This window comes from Nycticebus coucang, chromosome 11 (assembly GCF_027406575.1).
Source record: "Nycticebus coucang isolate mNycCou1 chromosome 11, mNycCou1.pri, whole genome shotgun sequence".
In the NCBI taxonomy this organism is placed as follows: domain Eukaryota; kingdom Metazoa; phylum Chordata; class Mammalia; order Primates; family Lorisidae; genus Nycticebus; species Nycticebus coucang.
In genome coordinates, this window is record NC_069790.1 from 29423313 (window position 1) to 29443303 (window position 19991).

At 40.9% G+C, this 19991-nt stretch overlaps 1 protein-coding gene across 7 annotated transcripts in view; it reads right to left on the reverse strand.

Moving 5' to 3' along the window:
* Window positions 1–19991, reverse strand: part of CREB5 (cAMP responsive element binding protein 5) — a 536752-nt gene that overhangs the window by 160501 nt on the left and 356260 nt on the right. Inside the window, exon 1 of one of the 7 annotated variants that reach the window (XM_053553442.1) lies at window positions 2536–2731. The exons of the other annotated variants lie outside the window; for them this stretch is intronic. Within the exon in view, the coding sequence (XP_053409417.1) occupies window positions 2536–2582 (47 nt within the window). The 5' untranslated portion in view covers window positions 2583–2731. Of the gene's footprint in view, window positions 1–2535; window positions 2732–19991 lie in introns of those variants that run through there. 7 annotated transcript variants of the gene reach the window in all.

Consider the following 19991-nt stretch of genomic DNA (forward strand, 5'->3'; position numbering starts at 1 on the left):
ACTAACCTGAAGTTTGGCTGAAGAACAGGAGTATTGTCTGGAAAAATTATCTAATAAGCACATATAGTTTTGCCTTCCAGGATCTTTGCAGGTTTTAAAATGTAGCCTTAAATCTCATTCAAAAACCTGAGCTGATGTTAAAATTATAGAAACATATCCAGTAGTCATGTAATTTTTGGGGGAATGAATTGATCACTGTTCTACGCCCCATGAGTGATTAAAGCATGAGGGTCTAAGTTTCCTGCATTTTTAGCACATTTTATGAATTTGAAGGATGTGCAGGATGTTTTCAGGGAGTTTACTGGACAGGTAAATTCTCCCTTGCCTGCTCTTTCCCACTCATTTTGACAGACTCACCTAAGTAATTATGTCTCACTGAAGTCTCCTTACAAGTACTATTTGAAAACTAAGAATTCTACCACGTAAGGAATCTTTCTGCCAAAAAACAAAAACAGAAACAAAAACAAAAAAACTCCAAACTTCAAAGTGGGGAAAGATATGTTCCTCTTCATCCTTCTCAGTCATTTTTTTTTTTTTTTTAGGCACTAATTCACCTTGAATTTAAAATGCACTTTTCTCTGAAAAGCTATGCCAAATACCCATTAGCATTTTTTTTAATAGAATATGGACATAGAACTTTCTAGAAGATGGGACTTCTGAGATCATCTATGACTGGCTCCCCATGGAAGGGAGGAGCTTATACCCACTTTGTCTTCCCCCTCACTTTCAGGTGCATCCCAGATGGTTTAAGTGATTTGTTCAAGGTCAAGCATCCAGATTAGCACTCAGTCCTCCCCACCACATCATACTGTTTCCTCAAAAAATGACTTCCCCACACCCCCTGACTTTTGATCTCTGCACAAAAAAGTAGGGAAGGGAGAAAGATCCATAAAGCCATGAGTAACTATATCCAAAACATGTGTTAAATAAATAAACATAAACACCTTTCTGGTGTGTGCCCATGCCTCAGTGTGCATCGAGCCACGAGACGATGATCAAGAATGAAGCTCAAGAAAAGTTTGGGGTCCCTAGAGTGAGGGAATTTTGGGCTTGTTCTCTCTTAGGACTTCAGATGACAGTCATCTAATAATGAAGGATGATTTCAATGTGAGCAGTGTACCACCATGCTAAATCCGCTTCATGAAACACACAGAAACATGGTAATGATTTTCAAAACATAAAAGTCTCTCTGGATACACATTAAGAACACAATAATTTGCTCTTCCCTCCCTGTATGTAGTGTTAATACCTGACTTTCCAGTATTAACTGTTTCTAAGTCAATTCTGTTAAAAAGTTTTCATCACTGGGTGGCACCTGTGGCTCAAAGAAGTAGGGCGTTGGCCCCATATGCCAGAGGTGGTGGGTTCAAACCCAGCCTTGGCCAAAAACTGCAAAAAAAAAAAAAAAAAAAAAAGTTTTCATTACCTTTTCAACAACAGAAGTGTCTTAAAATTAATTCAAGGACACTGAATGTCTTAAAGGTAGCGCTAGATTGACTGTCAGGTGGAACAACTGAAAATTAAAATTCTCAAGCAAATGCACAACTGCTGTATGCTTAGCTGAACTAATTGGCAAAAGGCTGTAACTACTTCTGAGGACCATACACACAAAACCTATAATATGTATATAGTTATGATATTAATTAAAAATTAATTTTAAAACTCTATAATACATATTCTTAGTAATACATAGAACAGCACAAACTCATACAACACACACAAATAGTTGGTCCAGTCATGTGCAATTCACCAGTTACACTCAAAAAGCAACCCCCTACATACACACTCCTTCTATCACTTCAAACTGTCATGAAAAGACAACCGTTTTTGAGCCATTTAAAAGAGAAAGAGAGGGAGAGAGAAGGAATCCTGGTGGAAAATAATACACAGCTGTGATAATACCATGTTATTTTAAAATACCATAATATAGTTTTACTTTTAATAATAAAAGATAAAAAAAGGGTATCTGTGAATAATTAGAGATTGCAGTCTGAAGCCAGTTACAGTCACTGCAATTGATAATAAACTGAAAACCCCTTGAGAGCAGGTAAATGCTTTGCAACCCTGACCCCCTGGCTCTCACATTACTTAACTACCCTGCAGTTCTTGCATTACATCACCATTCAAGCGATTGGTTCTTGCGTTTTAACTCTCTCCCTGTCTCCTCCGATTAGGAGCAACACCAATAGCAAAGAAACTTCCCCCGAGTTTGCTCTTTCTTGCTTCGCTTTTCATTCGTGGCCCTTTTGCTTCTTTTGCTTTGGTTTTATTTTTTTTGAGCCTTACCGGCCTCTGTTCAACTCATTCAGGTCTCTTTACTAGAACAAAAACTCTGACCAAAGTGAAAAGAAATGCCTCCTCGGGCCAGAAGAAGAGCGAAGAAGGGGCTGGGGGAAAAGAGAAGGAAGAAGAGAGGAAACAAAGACAGGCACAAAGGGGAGAGGACGAGGAGGAGGATGAAGACTCGAGAGCAGAAGGCAGCAGGGGCAAAAAAGTCTATAAATCAGGAAAAAGAAAATAAAATTAAAAACAAACCTCATGGACATCACTGAGGCTGAATTCCCTCCTGAGGTGCAGAACATGAGAGCTCTGGAATGAGTGTGTGTAGAATTTGAGCCAAAGCTTAACTAGCTTGAGTGAGTCATATCCTTCCCATTTGATTCCAGGCCAAGCGATGATGTAATGTGCTGGCCCTTCTCTTGCGCCCAGCTCTGGCTCTCTCCCTCCAGCTCGCTCTCTTTCTCCTGGGCTCGCCCTCCTCCCCCTTCTCCTTTTTAGCTCAGTGCTAGTGAAGTCACCATTTAAATCTGGCAGAACTGAAGCAAAAACTTCAATGTAACCAAAACAGCCCCAGGCTGAGTTCCAGATTCAGGGAGCCTGCCTAGTGCAATTGCACTTAGAAACGGGTAAATAGAAAGGGAAACAGTGCCTCTGGGGATGGCCCTCCAGCTGCCATCTGATAGCTCGAAGAGAGGACAGAGACTTCTGCAGGCAGGGGTCCCTTGGTTCTGATAAGAAAAAAAATTCTGGTGTAAAAGAAAAGTGTTTGGAGAAAGGGAAATAATGCTGAGACTTGCATAGAGATAGAGAAGCAGGGAGAGAGAACAGGTTGGAAGGACTGAGACTGAAAAATCAACAGGGCGAGCAGCCCCTGCTTTAGTTCAGAACCAGGTGACAGGGTTTCCATTGCCCAGGGGCCCTTTTTTTCCTGGAGCTGGATGGAACTTTCTATTGCCCAGTGCCAACCACTACCCCTCCAGAGAGTTCTCGTATCTGACCTCCCTGTCAGCAAGGGCAAAACCACTTCTGGTCCAAACGCGAGCCCCCATGTCTGGAGCCATCAAGGGCTGTGAAATCACAGTCACTTCTCCACTGGCCCCTGCTGGCTGCTCTTTTATGTGCTAAGGAGAAGGACCCTGGCCACAACACAAAGCTTGCCTTTCTGAGATTAGCACTCCGCTCTCAGGTGAACTGTCCACGGAAGAGGGAATAAAAACATTTTCTCCCTCTAAGTGAAAGACAGGCTACCTCTTCCTCAACTTGCAGGAGGGGTGAGCTGGCACTGGCAGCGCTGTCTGTGAGTTTAAAGAGGAGACAGGGAGAACAACCCCCCCTGCGTCTCTTTTTTAATTACAGAGTGAGGAAAAACAGCCTGGGGGGGAGGCAAGGAGTGGGAAGCCAAACATTATCCTTCACAAATGACAGTGAAACCTTTTAATTGCTGAATTCTACCCCTCCCTCATACCTCCTCACTCAGGACTCTACCTAGAACAGTTTAGACCCTTTCCTGCTTTATTAGCAGGACATTTTAACGCCACCTTCTCTCACGTTTCTATTTCCCCTCACCCTTTCCATCTCCTTCAAAAAGAAAAAGTAATTTTCAAAAATGGGAAGATCACTAGTATTTTTTTTACGCCATAAAAGCAGGAGGAAGGCATAGGCTGCAATCCCCCCCCCCCAAAAAAAAAAATGACCAAAGCTTTTTCTATAGCCTAGTTGCTCTTCTGGCCAGTGAATCAGGTGGACAATACAAATATTTGTCTCTTTGCATGTTGCAAAGTAGATAGGATCTTGACTTCTAAACTGGTTTTGGAGGCATCTCTTAGCTTATTAAAGATACTTGCTGCTAAAGGTCAGGGGTGTTAATCTGAATCCCTTGGAATTTAAATCACAGATTCAGGGAGTATCACTATTCTCCGGGTGAGGAGTTAAAATGCCGGACAGTCTCCCTGACCCTGGAGCTTTCTCCACCATGCTGGCCTCTAGCATCATATCCTCAATTGATGCCACCCTGGCTCCCAGTGACACCTTTATCAAAGCAGGCAGCTCTGAATTAGAGGTGATCAGCCATAATTACAGCTGGCGCCACTGAAGCCCGTGGCCTGACAGCGGCAGATGTGGTTGTTATAAAGTTTGGTCCACTGTGTCAGGGGCCTGTATAACTCATTTATGTCTGACTCGCCAAGCAGCCATTGATTTTTCTTCTGCTGCAGGGAATAAATAAAATGAAATTTTCAATAGCTGTTACAAGCCTTTATACTTCAAGGCAGGCCGACAAGATTTTGCATAAACTACTTGCTCCTTTTGAAATGTGCCATTGACCATCTCAGTTACTATAATGCTAAGGTCTTTTTCTTTTCCCTTCTACACCCTCCACTGAACTTCCCCCATCTTAGTTTTTCCTATTTAAAATGTTTTCTTTATGTTAAGTGTATGTCAACATGGATATGTGGTCGAGTCTTCCAAATTTATATCTTCCTGTAAACTAAATGGGAAAATGCTTTCTCTAGGATTTTTCTTAGACCCCACGATAGGGACATTAAGCCCTGAGATAATGGCCTAGGTGTTTTTCAGTGAATATGCTATAGGTAAAGATTATATAAAAGTAGCTTTCCTATGCCTGAATTGGAAAGAAGAGATGATAGTGCTGGCTTTGGCCAAAGCCAGGCACAGAACTCCAAGGAGACACCCCAGCACCATTGCTTCTGCCTGAAGAAGAAAGGGGCCATGAGGTTCGAAGGTGGTGTGTGTGCCTCTGATCAGGGAGTGATGTGGCCAGTGGGTCTGGTGCTTCTGGAAGCCAGACAGACTCTAAGGACCCAGAAATGTCTGACTGTACCTCATGGTGATGACCATTAAACTACCAATGTGCTACAATACATTGACATCCCAGTAAAACCTCTCAGGAGTGTCAGCCTGAGTTGAAATCAATTTCAGAGTTCAAGGGTCTGGATATTTACATTTGTACTTGTTGGCTAGAATGTAAGTATTCCCTCTGCCACTTCCAAATCAGGCATTTCACTGGCTGCTAAGTGTCTCTCCCTGCTTTCCCATTTTCCCTCCTATGAACAGCAAATGAGAAACAATATCCCGTTCCCAGAAGGAAATTCCCCTCCGACTCAAGAGTTTCCTTTTCACCCATTTAGTCTTCTCATTGCCTTGTGTACACCCACACCTCCCAGCCTCCAGCCCTCTATGTTCTTCGGGGGTCCTCAAACTGCAGCCCGTGGGCCACATGAGGTGGTGTGATTGTATTCATTCCCGTTTTGTTTTTTTACTTCAAAATAAGATATGTGCAGTGTGCATAGGAATTTGTTCATAGTTTTTTTTTTTAAACTATAGTCTGGCCCTCCAACGGTCTGGGGGACAGTGAACTAGCTCCCTGTTTAAAAAGTTTGAGGACCCCTGTTTGCTGCTCCTCCAAAGAAGGGGCTTTGTGGATAGAAGTTGTAAGATGCTATAATTCCAGTGGGAGCCCTTTTAGAAGTAGCCCCTGGCCAACAGGCTAGGCCTTCAGATTAGCTGGCTTGCTCAGGAATGCATACAACACCCTCCTTTGCAGAGTGTGTCATCCTTGGGGAGAGGGTGGTGGATACTGCGCAGATGTTTGGTGTAACTCATATACTCTCAACTCCTGATGAAATATTAGGCTCCAAAAGAGTGGAAACCTCTGAGATTTGAGCTCAGAGTTCGGAATGCTTTTGGATTATCTCCAAAACAACCTAATAGAAAAGGCACAGTGTGGATTGCAGGGATTGAAGGGCCCAACAGCCGATTAGAGGAGACAGAAAGTCTGTGTGCCTAGGTGAATTTCTGAGCTCAAACACATTATGGAAAATATAAGAAATAAGGATCCTTCCTAGAGAGAGCTGATTTTTAAGTCTGAATTTTATTTCCTCCAGGAAAAGCATATCATCTTCTTTCAGACATGATTTTTAAAATTTAACCCATGACTCCTACAGTCCCTTTGGAGTTTGAGGGGCCAGATAATTTCAGAGTTAAATAAGCTATAATGACTATCACATGTACCCAGCTGTAAACCTAGTATTAAAAATTATTCAGGAAAGAAGTGGCATCTCTTCCTTTTTTAATTTATAATAATCATCCAGGTGGTTTTCTAAGGCCTCCTTTGCAAATTGCTTCCAGCGAACCTTCTGGTCACAGACCATTGCACACCCACGTGGTGTCATTCAACATTCTCTTCAACCTGGGTGTCCCATGTTTTCACAGTGGACACAGGCTGAGGGCCTGTTTGGGTGACCTGGTGCAGCATGCATCCTAAACTATGTGCTAGTGGAGTCAGTCAGCTTAGATTGTTGGGCCTGTTAAAGTCAGCTTCTCTCAGGAAGAACATGAGGGAGTGGTCAGTCCTTGGTCTTGTACTTACTGCAACTCCTATACCCCAAACACCAAGTACCCTCGAGCATTTCACTGGCCTTTTTGGTGTCCAAATCCATTTGTAATTCACTAATGTGGTGATGTTGAATGCATATAAGACAAAGGACTACATCTAATATGGAAGCTGCAGGAAGCCTTAGCGGTAGATGCTGCAGGGTTATGAGAGCCTGTTGACCAACACTAAAATATTACCATCAATTCTGCCTATTCATAGTTGTTGGATTCCCTGCCCTATGACTTCTACTCCATACTTAAAATGTGGGTGTTAATGTATCACTCAAACCTATCACGGTGTCTGAAAGGCAGCTGACACTTAATGAATACTTGTTGAATAAATGAAGAGAGAATGAATGAATATACTCCTCAGCTCAGGCATTATCTTTTTATGATCTACCAGGCTGGAGGAGGAGTGCCTATTTCTCTGTGCTCCCTCAGCTTCCCAGAGCAGGTTCTATCCCCTCACTAACCCAGTTATAGAAAATACTATTTTCATGCCTGTCTTCTACCATAGCCATTAGCTTCTTAAAGAGCAGGGACTATGCCTCTTGATCTCCACATGCTTAGCACCTAGTGTCTAGCCCACATATACTAAGTCCTCAGGAAAGGTACCTGAGGCCGGGCATGGTAGATCATGCCTGTAATTCTAGCAACTCAGGTCTATAATTTCAGTAACTTGGGAGGCTGAGGCAGGAAGATCATTTGAGGCCAGCAGTTGGATGCCAGCCTGAGCAACCTACAGTGATTTCATCTCTAGAAAAATAATAAAGAAAAAATTATCTGGGCATACTAGTGCACACCTGTAGTCCCAGCTCTGTGGAAGGCTAAAGCAGGAGGATAACTTTGAGCCGAGGAGTTCAAGGCTGCAATGAGCTCTGATGGTACTCCAACCTAGGTGACAGAGCAAGACCCTGGCTCTAAAAATAATAAAAATACAAATAAAATGATACGAAAATTTTGACTTTTTTGTATGTAGAAGTTTACATAGGATCAGAACCAATAATGTTGTCTAATGGTGCTGGATTCATGATCTGGTGCTGAGCAGAGCTGGGACATAGCATAGTAGCTGACCAGGAACAGTTCAGAGCAGCTGCAGTTGTCAGAGGTGGGAAACTGCTAAAGTGAAGAAAAAAGCCTCTTCTGTAGGTTCTGTGAGGAACCTTGGTCAGAGGAGGTAACCTGCCAAATTCCCACTTCCCTTTGGACTAAGTGCGGTGACTGGGCCAGTCCAAGTCGAAGCAAATGAGGAGCCTGGGGTGGAGAATTTAAAAAGGCTCTTGCTCTCAGGGACAGGCAATTGCCTAAGCCTGAAAGTGGGCTGCCCAGAAGGTGCTGAGCCATAGCGGTCTCATCTGTTCCCCCAGTCCAGTCTTGGTTGATGATGAGTTACTATCCTCTGTATCCTCCTGAGCACTGGCTATAAATTCAAAACACTATAGTGTCTTCTTTCTGGATATTCCCTCCTCAACTCCTGCAAATACTCTGCAATTGTACATAAAGACCTTCTGAAAAGGATTACTTACTTATCTGAATGCTAGCTCTGAAAATACACTCTGGTGGCTGTTTTCATTATTAAATGCATTTAAATGGAAAAAAAAAACAAGCTACAGAAGAATGAGTTTGAAGAGCTTAAGAAAGCATTAGAAATAAAGAGGCAGGCTTAAATGAGGGAATTATATTTGTGATTTCATTTCTTTTCACAAAGATTCTGGCTGTAGGGCTCTGTGCGTATTTAATAACTGGCCTTCCCTTACGCCAAGCAGAGCAGCTCACCAGCACTGACTTATTAAGAGGGTTTCATAAAGAAAAAAAAAAAGAGGGTTTCTGCAAGGAGAATTAGCCCTCTGACATTTTTTTCCTGGAGGGGATGAGAAGAATTTTTTTTTTTTTTTAACCCCAAACACGAAGCTTTTGGACCTTCTAAATGAAATTATCTATGTTTTTATTAACTGGGCCCCAGAGTTAAAAAGTTGGTTTTGATAAGGGTGAATAAATGAAAGAGAAAACTGCTGACATAATATTTTGGTTTCCAAACCCACTTCCACATTCTACTGTCCCTCTCAGGCCAGTGCATGACTGTGGTTTCTGTATTTACACCAGGATCCCAGATAGAAAGGTGCAATTAATCCTGCCATCTGCTGAAATTCGCCTCTACACTTTAAGAAAGCAATCATAAGGACTATTTCAAATGCATTGGTATATGTTGCTGTCTTTCTAGAAGGGTAATATTATGTGATTTATAAACAATTTAGTCTTTTCTTCTCCATTCCTGTAAGAGGGAGAGTAGATATTGTGACGTCAAAGGGCTTCCTTAGGTTTGGAAGTCAAAGACCTTAAGTTTCTCATTCTTCACCAACTTGAGGAACTATTCCTTCATTAATAGAACTGGGAAGGAAAGTGAGATTCACTACCTGGGCCAATTCTAGTGCCTAGTTCCTTTCTATTAACACTCACCTAGTCTGGGAAGCATGCTGTTAAGCTGGCATTGGAGGATCCCTTTCTCGGGCAATAATTTCCCTTGAGAATCTAATGAAAACTGTGACTTCTCCTTTTAATCATGGACCCTAGATTAAAATTCCCAAGAGAAAAAGCCATAGCCCTCTTTGTGTTAAACTTGAAGTCATGTTCTTTTATAGGTAAAGAAAAGCAGGCACACAGAAATGAATCTCTCTTCTGTAATTTTATTTATCTTGAAGGCTGACCTGCTGGGGCCTGGCACTCTAAGTAGCAGACAGAGGCTTTTTTCTGCCTTGGTGGGTCTCAGATTCAGTGTACCTAAGAATCTCTGGGGAGCAGATGAAATGTAGATTTCTAAGTATCACTTCAGAGATGGTGTAAATTCAGGTGGAGCCCAAGAATATGGATTTTCAAGCAAAACTCTTCTGAGATTTTGATGCTAGATGAGATTTTTGTGACCCACAGACCACACTTTAAGAAAGATTGACTGAATGCTGGGTGGTCATTCTATGATCACAGAAATTTTGTAAATAAAAAATTAAACTGAATAAGTAAATGAAAATGAATATAAATGTGTATGTATTTTCACTGCTGTTCATGCTCTAACAGAGCTATGCTATCCTTTTAGCTCTCGTTTTAAGGTAAAAAGGTAATCTGTTCTAAGATGATCGAGCCTTTAAAAACAGGCTATAGTGAGTGGTTTTTCCAAAACAGGATGCCTACAACAAATGGATAAAAAACATACGTGTTCACAGTAACATAACACCCAACTGTACAGTTTATGGAATTGTCGTCTCCAGGACCCCTGATAAGATTAGGATTTCCTGACCCTGTAGCTAGTTTTGCAAGACATTTGTCTTCTCTGTTTACTGTCAAGGTTTCCAGATGTTTATTTTGCAATATTCCTACACTGCTAAGGTAACAAGGGAGAGTGCATTGGGGAGGGGGAAGGAATTTTAGTGGTAACTGAGGGGTCTGCTGCAGGGTACAAGTCCCCACAACTCAGGCATAACTTGGTTGCTTTCTTGAGCTTTAGTTGAACATTAACCGTGGTGTTGGCTCTGGACACTAATGAATGCCACAGAGTTTTGCATTGAGTTTCCTTCTCTGGGTTCTTTATCCATCTCTCTTCACAAAGGATGTTAAAAACATTTTCCAAAGTTCTTAATTGGTAACCTTATAAAGTGGGATGAGAAAATGCCAGTCTATCCACAGACCCAAAAACAAGAGTGAATGATGAGGGAGAATGAGAATCATGACCTGTGAGTCATCAAGGGCCTCATGTACTGCTAAATGGGAATTAAATGTCTGAATTACAATGATACTCACTCGTATAGAATTTCTGTTTGACCAACTCTGTGTTATATTAATACTGTCATAGTACCACGGAAATAGCTATTGAAATAGACACCACACACACAAGCCCAGGTGCTGAATGTCTGGGATGATGATAATAATAATAATGCAATAATCCATGTGTAGACATGGGGGAAGAGGTAACAGGTGGTGAACATGAAGAATAATGATGGTTATGACAAAAGCAAAGAAGCTTGCTACACTTACTTCTTTCTAGGCTAGGGCCACCAAGCCCCTCTCATGCTGACACGTTAGTTTTTGAGATGTTTTGTGACAGGAGAGCCTCCAAGATTTGGAGAATGAAAAGATATTATTATTAATGACATGAGTCTCTGAATGAAATCGTTTGGAGGCAGTAATCTTCTTTAAAGTTCTGAGTACTTTCAGAAATAATCTATAATTGCCAGTAAGTCACCTTTTGAATTTGGTGGGGAAATGTTCTTGGTGTTAACTTCTTATAGACAAACGCAGAGTCTTCCTTGTCTCAAATTTGCCTTGCCAGTTGTGTGCATGAGCATATGTGTAGCTTTATCATAAACTGAAACAGTATCCACCATATGCAGATGTATAGGGTAGCACCACTTTGCAAGGTTAGGTGATTATGAATCTAGAAGGTCTCATAACTCAGTCTGAGCCAGTTCCTTCTTAATTTGTCAGAGAATTTCTGTTATTTTAACAAAGGCTATTTGGTGTTTTGTATCTCTTGGCCTGGCTAAACCTCAGCAAAGCCGAGATCCTTTTGTTTCCCATCTGTTTTCCCTCTCTCCACATTGCCTGATACCTTTTGGTTCTTAACTGATTTCAAGTCATCCCACAAAAGATTTAAACTGATAAAGGCAATTTGCCCCACTGCATATGCTGAGAACTCAAGGAAACCCAAAGTCATAAATTCTTATGATGGTCTTTAAGACACCAGGATAGAAGATAGTAGGGAAAGTAATTTAGTACAAGGATGCAGCTGAGTCCTTGGTTTCAGAGACACAACAAAAAACAAAAAAAATAAGATTTCAAACTTAAGGGAGCCAGCATCCTAACAGATAGAAAGAGATAATAAACAGGCGAATAAGTAAATAAATAATTTTGGATAGTCATAATTGCTGCAAAGAAAATAAAATACAATGAAGAGATGGAGTGGTGGTATGGTGAAGTATTTTAGATAGAGTGTGCAGGGAAGTCCTCTCCGATGGCATTTTACCTGAGAATTGATCAGTGAGAAGAAGCCATTTGTAGACCTGGGGATGAGTTGAGCAAAGAGAACAGCCTACATAAAAAGGGAGGATGGGAATAGCTGTGCTCCGTGTTTAGAGCAAAAGAAGGCCATGGACAGAAGAAGGAGAGAAGAAAAGAGATAACCTGGAAGAGGTAGGTGGAATCCTGCAAGTCACCATAAAGAGTTTCTATTTTATTTTAATTGCTGAGAGAAGCCATTGGAAAATCTAAAGAAGGGACTAACATAATCCTATTTTTATTTTAAGGAAACTGTATGAACCATTATATAGAGAACGGACTATCATAGGGAAAGAATTCAAGTTTGGGAAATAGTTTAGAGATTTTGCAATAATCTCAATGAGCAGTGATGGAGGCTGGTGACAAATGTGGATGAGGAGAGGACAGAGCCAGGATAGATTGTGGTGGCAGAGCCAACAGCACTATGGAGCTAGGGAAATGTGAACTTAAGGATGACCTGATCAAGTGGTAAATGCTGTTGCTATTTAACTGTGATGATGAAGACTAGATCACATATGACTTTGGAGGGTCAAAAGTTTTGCTCTGGACACGATACACTTGAGATGCCTATTAGGCATTACGGATGCAGGAATCTGGAGGACAGAAGGGTGAGAACACCTGAGCTCAGCAGGGAGGTCAGAGCTGATGACATCCAATGGGAATCAATTGTGATGGACTCTCATTAAAGCATTGAGTGGGTGAGTCCCAGAAGTGAGTCATGCTAGATACATTTACAGTAGGAGGTGGGCAGGGAAGGGTCAGTCAGTGAGCTGGGAGAAAAACCAGGAAGAGCAATAGGAGACAGTCTTGGAAGCCAGTATAAGTACAGTATTCACTTCGGATGAATCGAAAGTATGAATTTGTTAGAAATCACCTCCTCATTGGTCCGGTGGCTGGGTCCTGCCAAGGAGAAAGATAAAAAGGCAGCTCACTCTTAGTTGAGTGAGAAAATAGCTCACTCTCCCTTCTCTCACCTTCCTGAAAACACTCCACTATCACCCCCCCACACCGGCTCCCACCCCCCATTGTGAAATTATCAAGAAAGAAACTCTACTTAGTAATGTACAAAATTTGAAGATCTTTATTTGCAGGCAACAAAAGACAAGGAGCTTAAAAAAAATTCTACCTGGGTCCAAAAGCTTTTAAGTACGCTGCTGCCTGGGCACCATTCTTTCTACCTCACAGTCAAGGTTTTTGGGGGTGCCAAAACACTGCCCTAACATGCAAATAAATATACAAACTTTTCATTAGGAAGAGATGAACTTCATGTCAACAAGGGCTCTGCTTTATTCATTACTACTTTTATAACTTGCAGAATTGATGAAATTAAAATTACCCATGGGCATTAGAAGTAGACCTTCTTTTGTTTGTAAGGTTAGAGAGTAAAATTGAAAAGAAAATGATAAGGCATGTTCTAGAACAATAAATTTCATTAATGTATGTGATTTTAACACTTCTATGACATTTCTAACTTTGAGATGGTCCCAGCGTGGTTTGGGAGTGTGGATTAACCAATAGCATTTTGAGCTGCTTTCCAGCAGACAACAGGAGCAGACATTTTCTAGATTTTTCTCCATCTGTGAAAACAGGTATACTGGGACAGGTTTTAAAAATGAGAAGGTTGGTGAGGCGGAGCAAGATGGCAGCCAAGAAACAGCTTCCTTGCATCTGGGCACCGTGAGTCTGGGGACATAGGACTCCAGGCATCTCTGGCTGGTGGGATCTGCCTATCATCACCCCTGAGAGGATACAGGGAGTCAGCGGGAGACTTCTGGACCCCAAGAGGAGGACTAAAACAGTGGAAAACCGGCAAGTGGACGCGTGTGTTCAATCCGTCTAAACCCGCCCACAACTGTAACTTCAGTAGCAGCGAGACTGCAAACCAGAAAGGCCTTACCTGTGAACTGTTTTGGTGTCTATGGACTTGATACTCAGCTGAACTGCCTTGGGGAGAGCCTGAGCAGGAGTGCGGAGAACTTTGGCCTTTGTCTAGGGCCCCAGTCTGAGCCGCTGAGCCAGACGGAGCTAATGGTGTTTGGCTCTGGGTCACAGGCAGACATTGTGAGCGATCTGCCCCGGCAAGCTCCGCCCTCAGGGTCGCAGAACTAGAATTGGGTGGGAGCTGGTAACCCAGCGACCAAGTAGCCTAAGGGCAGGGTCTGAGCCGCCTTGCAGCCCTAACCCTCGGGGACAGAGGGAGATCAGTTTTGGCACACAGGGGAAGTGGATAGCCACTTCAGCAGTGATTCCAGCGACAAGCACTTCCCTGGGAAAGCTTCTGCTCAGCAAGTGAACAGTTCAAAGTGCCTTTTAAGTGGGCTGAAGAGAGATTTAGGGTGTCTACCTGCTGGGGTTTGAGAAACTAGCAGCCTCCAGTCGTATCAGAACTGTGATTAACATCTCATACCCCAGAAGACCACCTGTTGCCCAGACAATATTCAATAACATATACATACTGCTTTGTTTTTAGTTGTGTTTTTTTTTATTTTTGGTTTGGTTGTTTTTTTTTTGTTTATTTTGATGTTGTTGATTGTTGTTTTGTTTTTTAAGTTCAACCTTTTCCATACAGATCCTTTTTCTTTCTCAATTTTTCTAGTTTAATTATAATTTCCCATTGCTGCCTATTTCAATAATTAGAACTTCATTTTTGTTAGTGTTTCTACTGCTATTATTTGGTTTTTCCAGCCAATCTTATCCCGTAAAGTGTTCTGTTTGCTTGTTTTGGTTTGATTTATAGCATTTTTGTCTTTCCTCTCTACTTGGTGGAGGTGGGGTACTGTGTCTGATCAGGTTAGCGAAGAGCTGCTGACCTCAAGGGAACCACCCAACTGGGCACCCCTAGAAGGTGGTTTTTTTATTAAGGTTGCATCAAAGTACCCTACTGTACACCTATATTGCTCTGTCTCCTTCTTTCTGTGCCTGTCTTCTTTTTGTCAATATTCCTATTACCCACCCCCTCTCCTTTCTCTATTTTTCTTATCACTTGGTCCTTCTTTCTGTGCCTCTCTTCTTTTTGTCAATATTCCTTTTACCCACCCCCTCTCCTTTCTCTATTTTTCTTATCACTTGGTCCTCCTTTCTTTCATCCCTTTCTTGCTCTTCAATCTTCTCACACTTCTGGTCCTGTAACCCTTAGTCCACAGGCACGAGAACTTAAAGAGCAAGAGGAAGTGAAAGGAAAATTAGGGCAAGGAAACAGATAAAAGAAATCACTCATGAGGAAGAATCAGCAGAAAACTCCAGGCAACATGAAGAACCAGTCCAGAACAACCCCGCCAAGGGACCATGAGGTAGCTACTGCAGAGGATTCCACCTATACAGAAATGTTAGGAATGACAGAAAGGGAATTTAGAATACACATGTTGAAAACAATGACAGAAATGATGGAAACAATGAAGGACACTGCTAATAAAGTAGAAAATAACCAAAAGGAAATTCAAAAACAGAATCAAATCAGAGATGAACGCTATGAAGAATATAAAAAGGATATAGCAGAGCTGAAGGAAATGAAACAGTCAATCAGGGAATTTAAAGATGCAATGGAAAGTATCAGCAACAGGTTAGACCATGCAGAAGAAAGAATTTCAGAGGTAGAAGACAAAGTTTATGAGATAACTCAGATAGTAAAAGAGGCAGAAAAGAAGAAAGAGAAACCAGAACGTTCACTGTCAGAATTATGGGACTTTATGAAGCGTTCCAACATATGAGTTATAGGAATTCCAGAAAGGGAAGAAGAAGGCCCCAGAGGAATGGAAGCCATACTAGAGAATATTATAAGAGAAAATTTCCCAAATATCACCAAAGATTCTGACACACTGCTTTCAGAGGGATATTGGACCCCAGGTCGCCTCAACTCTAACTGAGCTTCTCCAAGACACATTGTGATGAACCTGTCCAAAGTCAAGACAAAAGAAAAGATTCTGCAAGCTGCCAGGAGTAAGCGCCAGTTGACCTACAGGGGCAAATCCATCAGAGTGACAGCAGACTTCTCTAATGAAACTTTCCAAGCAAGAAGACAATGGTCATCTACCTTTAACCTACTTAAACAGAACAATTTCCAGCCCAGAATTCTGTACCCTGCTAAGCTAAGCTTCAAAATTGATGGAGAAATCAAATCATTTACGGATATACAAACATTGAGGAAATTCGCCACAACGAGACCAGCTCTACAGGAAATACTTCAACCTGTTCTGCACACTGACCACCACAATGGATCAGCAGCAAAGTAAGGACTCAGAAATTAAAGGACAGAACCTAACCTCCACACTGATGCAAAAGATAAAATTAAGCAAAGGACTCTCACCAAATAAGACGAATAGAATACTACCACACTTATCTATTATCTCAATAAATGTTAATGGCTTGAATTCCCCACTGAAGAGACATAGATTGGTTGACTGGATTAAAAAACACAAGCCATCCATTTGCTGTCTGCAGGAAACACACCTGGCTTCAAAAGACAAATTAAAGCTCCGAGTCAAGGGTTGGAAGACAATTTTTCAGGCAAATGGAATTCAGAAGAAAAGAGGAGTTGCAATCCTATTTTCAGATACATGTGGATTTAAAGCAACTAAAGTGAAAAAAGACAAACATGGTCACTATATATTGGTCAAGGGAAAACTACAACAAGAAGACATTTCAATTCTAAATATCTATGCACCCAATTTAAATGCTCCCAGATTCTTGAAACATACCTTACTCATTCTGAGCAGTATGATATCCGATAATACCATAATAACAGGGGAACTTAACACTCCTCTTACAGAGCTGGACAGATCCTCTAAAGAGAAATTAAACAAGGATATAAGAGACTTAAATGAGACCCTAGAACAACTGTGCTTGATAGACGCATATAGAACACTCCATCCCAAAGATAAAGAATATACATTCTTCTCATCACCCCATGGAACATTCTCCAAAATTGATCATATCCTGGGAAACAAAACAAATATCAACAGAATCAAAAGAATTGAAATTTTACCTTCTATCGTCTCAGACCATAAGGCACTAAAGGTGGAACTCAACTATAACAAAAATGCTCGACCCCACCCAAAGGCATGGAAATTAAACAATCTTCTGTTGAATAACACATGGGTGAAGGGAGAAATAAAACAGGAAATCAATAACTTCCTTGAGCATAACAACAATGAAGACACAAGCTACCAAAACATGTGGGATACTGCAAAAGCAGTTTTGAGAGGAAAATTCATCACTTTAGATGCCTACATTCGAAAAACAGAAAGAGAGCACATCAACAATCTCACAAGAGATCTTATGGAATTGGAAAAAGAAGAACTATCTAAGCCTAAACTCAGTAGAAGAAAAGAAATATCCAAAATCAAATCAGAGATCAATGAAATCGAAAACAAAAGAATCATTCAGAAAATCAATGAAACAAGGAGTTGGTTTTTTGCAAAAATAAATAAAATAGATAAACCATTGGCCAGACTAACGAGGAATAGAAAAGTAAAATCTCTAGTAACCTCAATCAGAAATGATAAAGGGGAAATAACAACTGATCCCACAGAGATACAAGAGATCATCTCTGAATACTACCAGAAACTCTATGCCCAGAAATTTGACAATGTGAAAGAAATGGATCAATATTTGGAATCACACCCTCTCCCTAGACTCAGCCAGGAAGAAACAGAGTTCCTGAACAGTCCAATTTCAAGCACTGAGATCAAAGAAACAATAAAAAAGCTTCCAACCAAAAAATGCCCTGGTCCAGATGGCTTCACTCCAGAATTCTATCAAACCTTCAAGGAAGAGCTTATTCCTGTACTGCAGAAATTATTCCAAAAATTGAGGAAGAAGGAATCTTCCCCAACACATTCTATGAAGCAAACATCACCATGATACCAAAACCAGGAAAAGACCCAAACCAAAAGGAGAATTTCAGACCAATCTCACTCATTGAATATAGATGCAAAAATTCTCAACAAAATCCTAGCCAGTAGATTACAGCTTATCATCAAAAAAGTCAATCATCATGATCAAGTAGGCTTCATCCCAGGGATGCAAGGCTGGTTTAACATACGCAAGTCTATAAACGCTATCCACCATATTAACAGAGGCGAAAATAAAGATCACATGATCCTCTCAATAGATGCAGAAAAAGCATTTGATAAAATCCAGCATCCTTTTCTAATTAGAACACTGAAGAGTATAGGCATAGGTGGCACATTTCTAAAACTGATTGAAGCTATCTATGACAAACCCACAGCCAATATTTTACTGAATGGAGTAAAACTCAAAGCATTTCCTCTTAGAACTGGAACCAGACAAGGTTGTCCTCTGTCACCTTTACTATTCAACGTAGTGCTGGAAGGTCTAGGCAATACAATTAGGCAAGACAAGGAAATAAAGGGAATCCAAATGGGAGCAGAGGAGGTCAAACTCTCCCTCTTTGCTGACGACATGATCTTATACTTAGAGAACCCCAAAGACTCCTAGAAGTCATCAAAAAATACAGTAATGTTTCAGGATATAAAATCAATGTCCACAAGTCAGGCCAATAACAGTCAAGATGAGAAGCTAATTAAGGACCCAACTCCCTTCACCATAGTTTCAAAGAAAATGAAATACCTAGGAGTATACCTAACGAAGGAGGTGAAGGACTCTATAAAGAAAACTATGAAATCCTCAGAAAGGAAATAGCAGAGGATATTAACAAATGGAAGAACATACCATGCTCATGGATGGCAAGAATCAACATTGTTAAAATGTCTATACTTCCCAAAGCAATCTACCTATTCAATGCCATTCCTATCAAAATACCAACATCGTACTTTCAAGATTTGGAAAAAATGATTCTGCATTTTGTATGGAACCGGAAAACCCCGTATAGCTAAGGCAGTTCTCTGTAACAAACATAAAGGTGGGAGCATCAGCATACCAGATTTTAGTCTGTACTACAAAGCCATAGTGCTCAAGACAGCATGGTACTGGCACAAAAACAGAGACATAGACACTTGGAATCGAATTGAAAACCAAGAAATGAAACTAAGATTTTACAACCACCTAATTTTTGATAAACCAAACAAGAACATACCTTGGGGGAAAGACTCCCTATTCAATAAATAGTGTTGGGAGAACTGGATGTCTACATGTAAAAGACTGAAACTGGACCCACACCTTTCCCCACTCACAAAAATTGATTCAAGATGGATAAAGGACTTAAATTTAAGGCATGAAACAATGAAAATCCTCAAAGAAAGCATAGGAAAAACACTGGAAGATATTGGCCTGGGGAAAGACTTCATGAAGAAGACTGCCATGGCAATTGCAACAACAACAAAAATAAACAAATGGGACTTCATGAAACTGAAAAGCTTCTGTACAGCTAAGGAGACAATAACCAAAGCAAAGAGACAACCTACACAATGGGAAAGGATATTTGCATATTTTCAATCAGACAAAAGCTTGATAACTAGGATCTATAGAGAACTCAAATTAATCCACATGAAAAAAGCCAACAATCCCTTATATCAATGGGCAAGAGACATGAATAGAACTTTTTCTAAAGACGACAGACGAATGGCTAACAAACACATGAAAAAATGTTCATCATCTCTATATATTAGAGAAATGCAAATCAAAACAACCCTGAGATATCATCTAACCCCAGTGAGAATGGCCCACATCACAAATTCTCAAAACTGCAGATGCTGGCGTGGATGTGGAGAGAAGAGAACACTTTTACACTGCTGGTGGGACTGCAAACTAGTACAACCTTTCTGGAAGGAAGTATGGAGAAACCTCAAAGCACTCAAGCTAGACCTCCCATTTGATCCTGCAATCCCATTATTGGGCATCTACCCAGAAGGAAAGAAATCCTTTTATCATAAGGACACTTTTACCAGACTGTTTACCGCAGCTCAATTTACAATCACCAAAACGTGGAAACAGCCTAAATGCCCATGAACCCATGAATGGATTAACAAGCTGTGGTATATGTATACCATGGAATACTATTCAGCCATTAAAAAAAAATGGAGACTTTACATTCTTCGTATTTACATCCATCCTGGATGGATGTGGAAGACATTATTCTTAGTAAAGCATCACAAGAATGGAGACGCATGAATCCTATGTACTCAATTTTGATATGAGGACAATTAATGACAATTATGGTTATGGGGGGGGAACAGAAAGAGGGAAGGAGGGAGGTGGGTGGGTCTTGGTGTGTGTCACACTTTATGGGGGCAAGACACGATTGCAAGAGGGACTTTACCTAACAATTGCAATCAGTGTAACCTGGCTTATTGTACCCT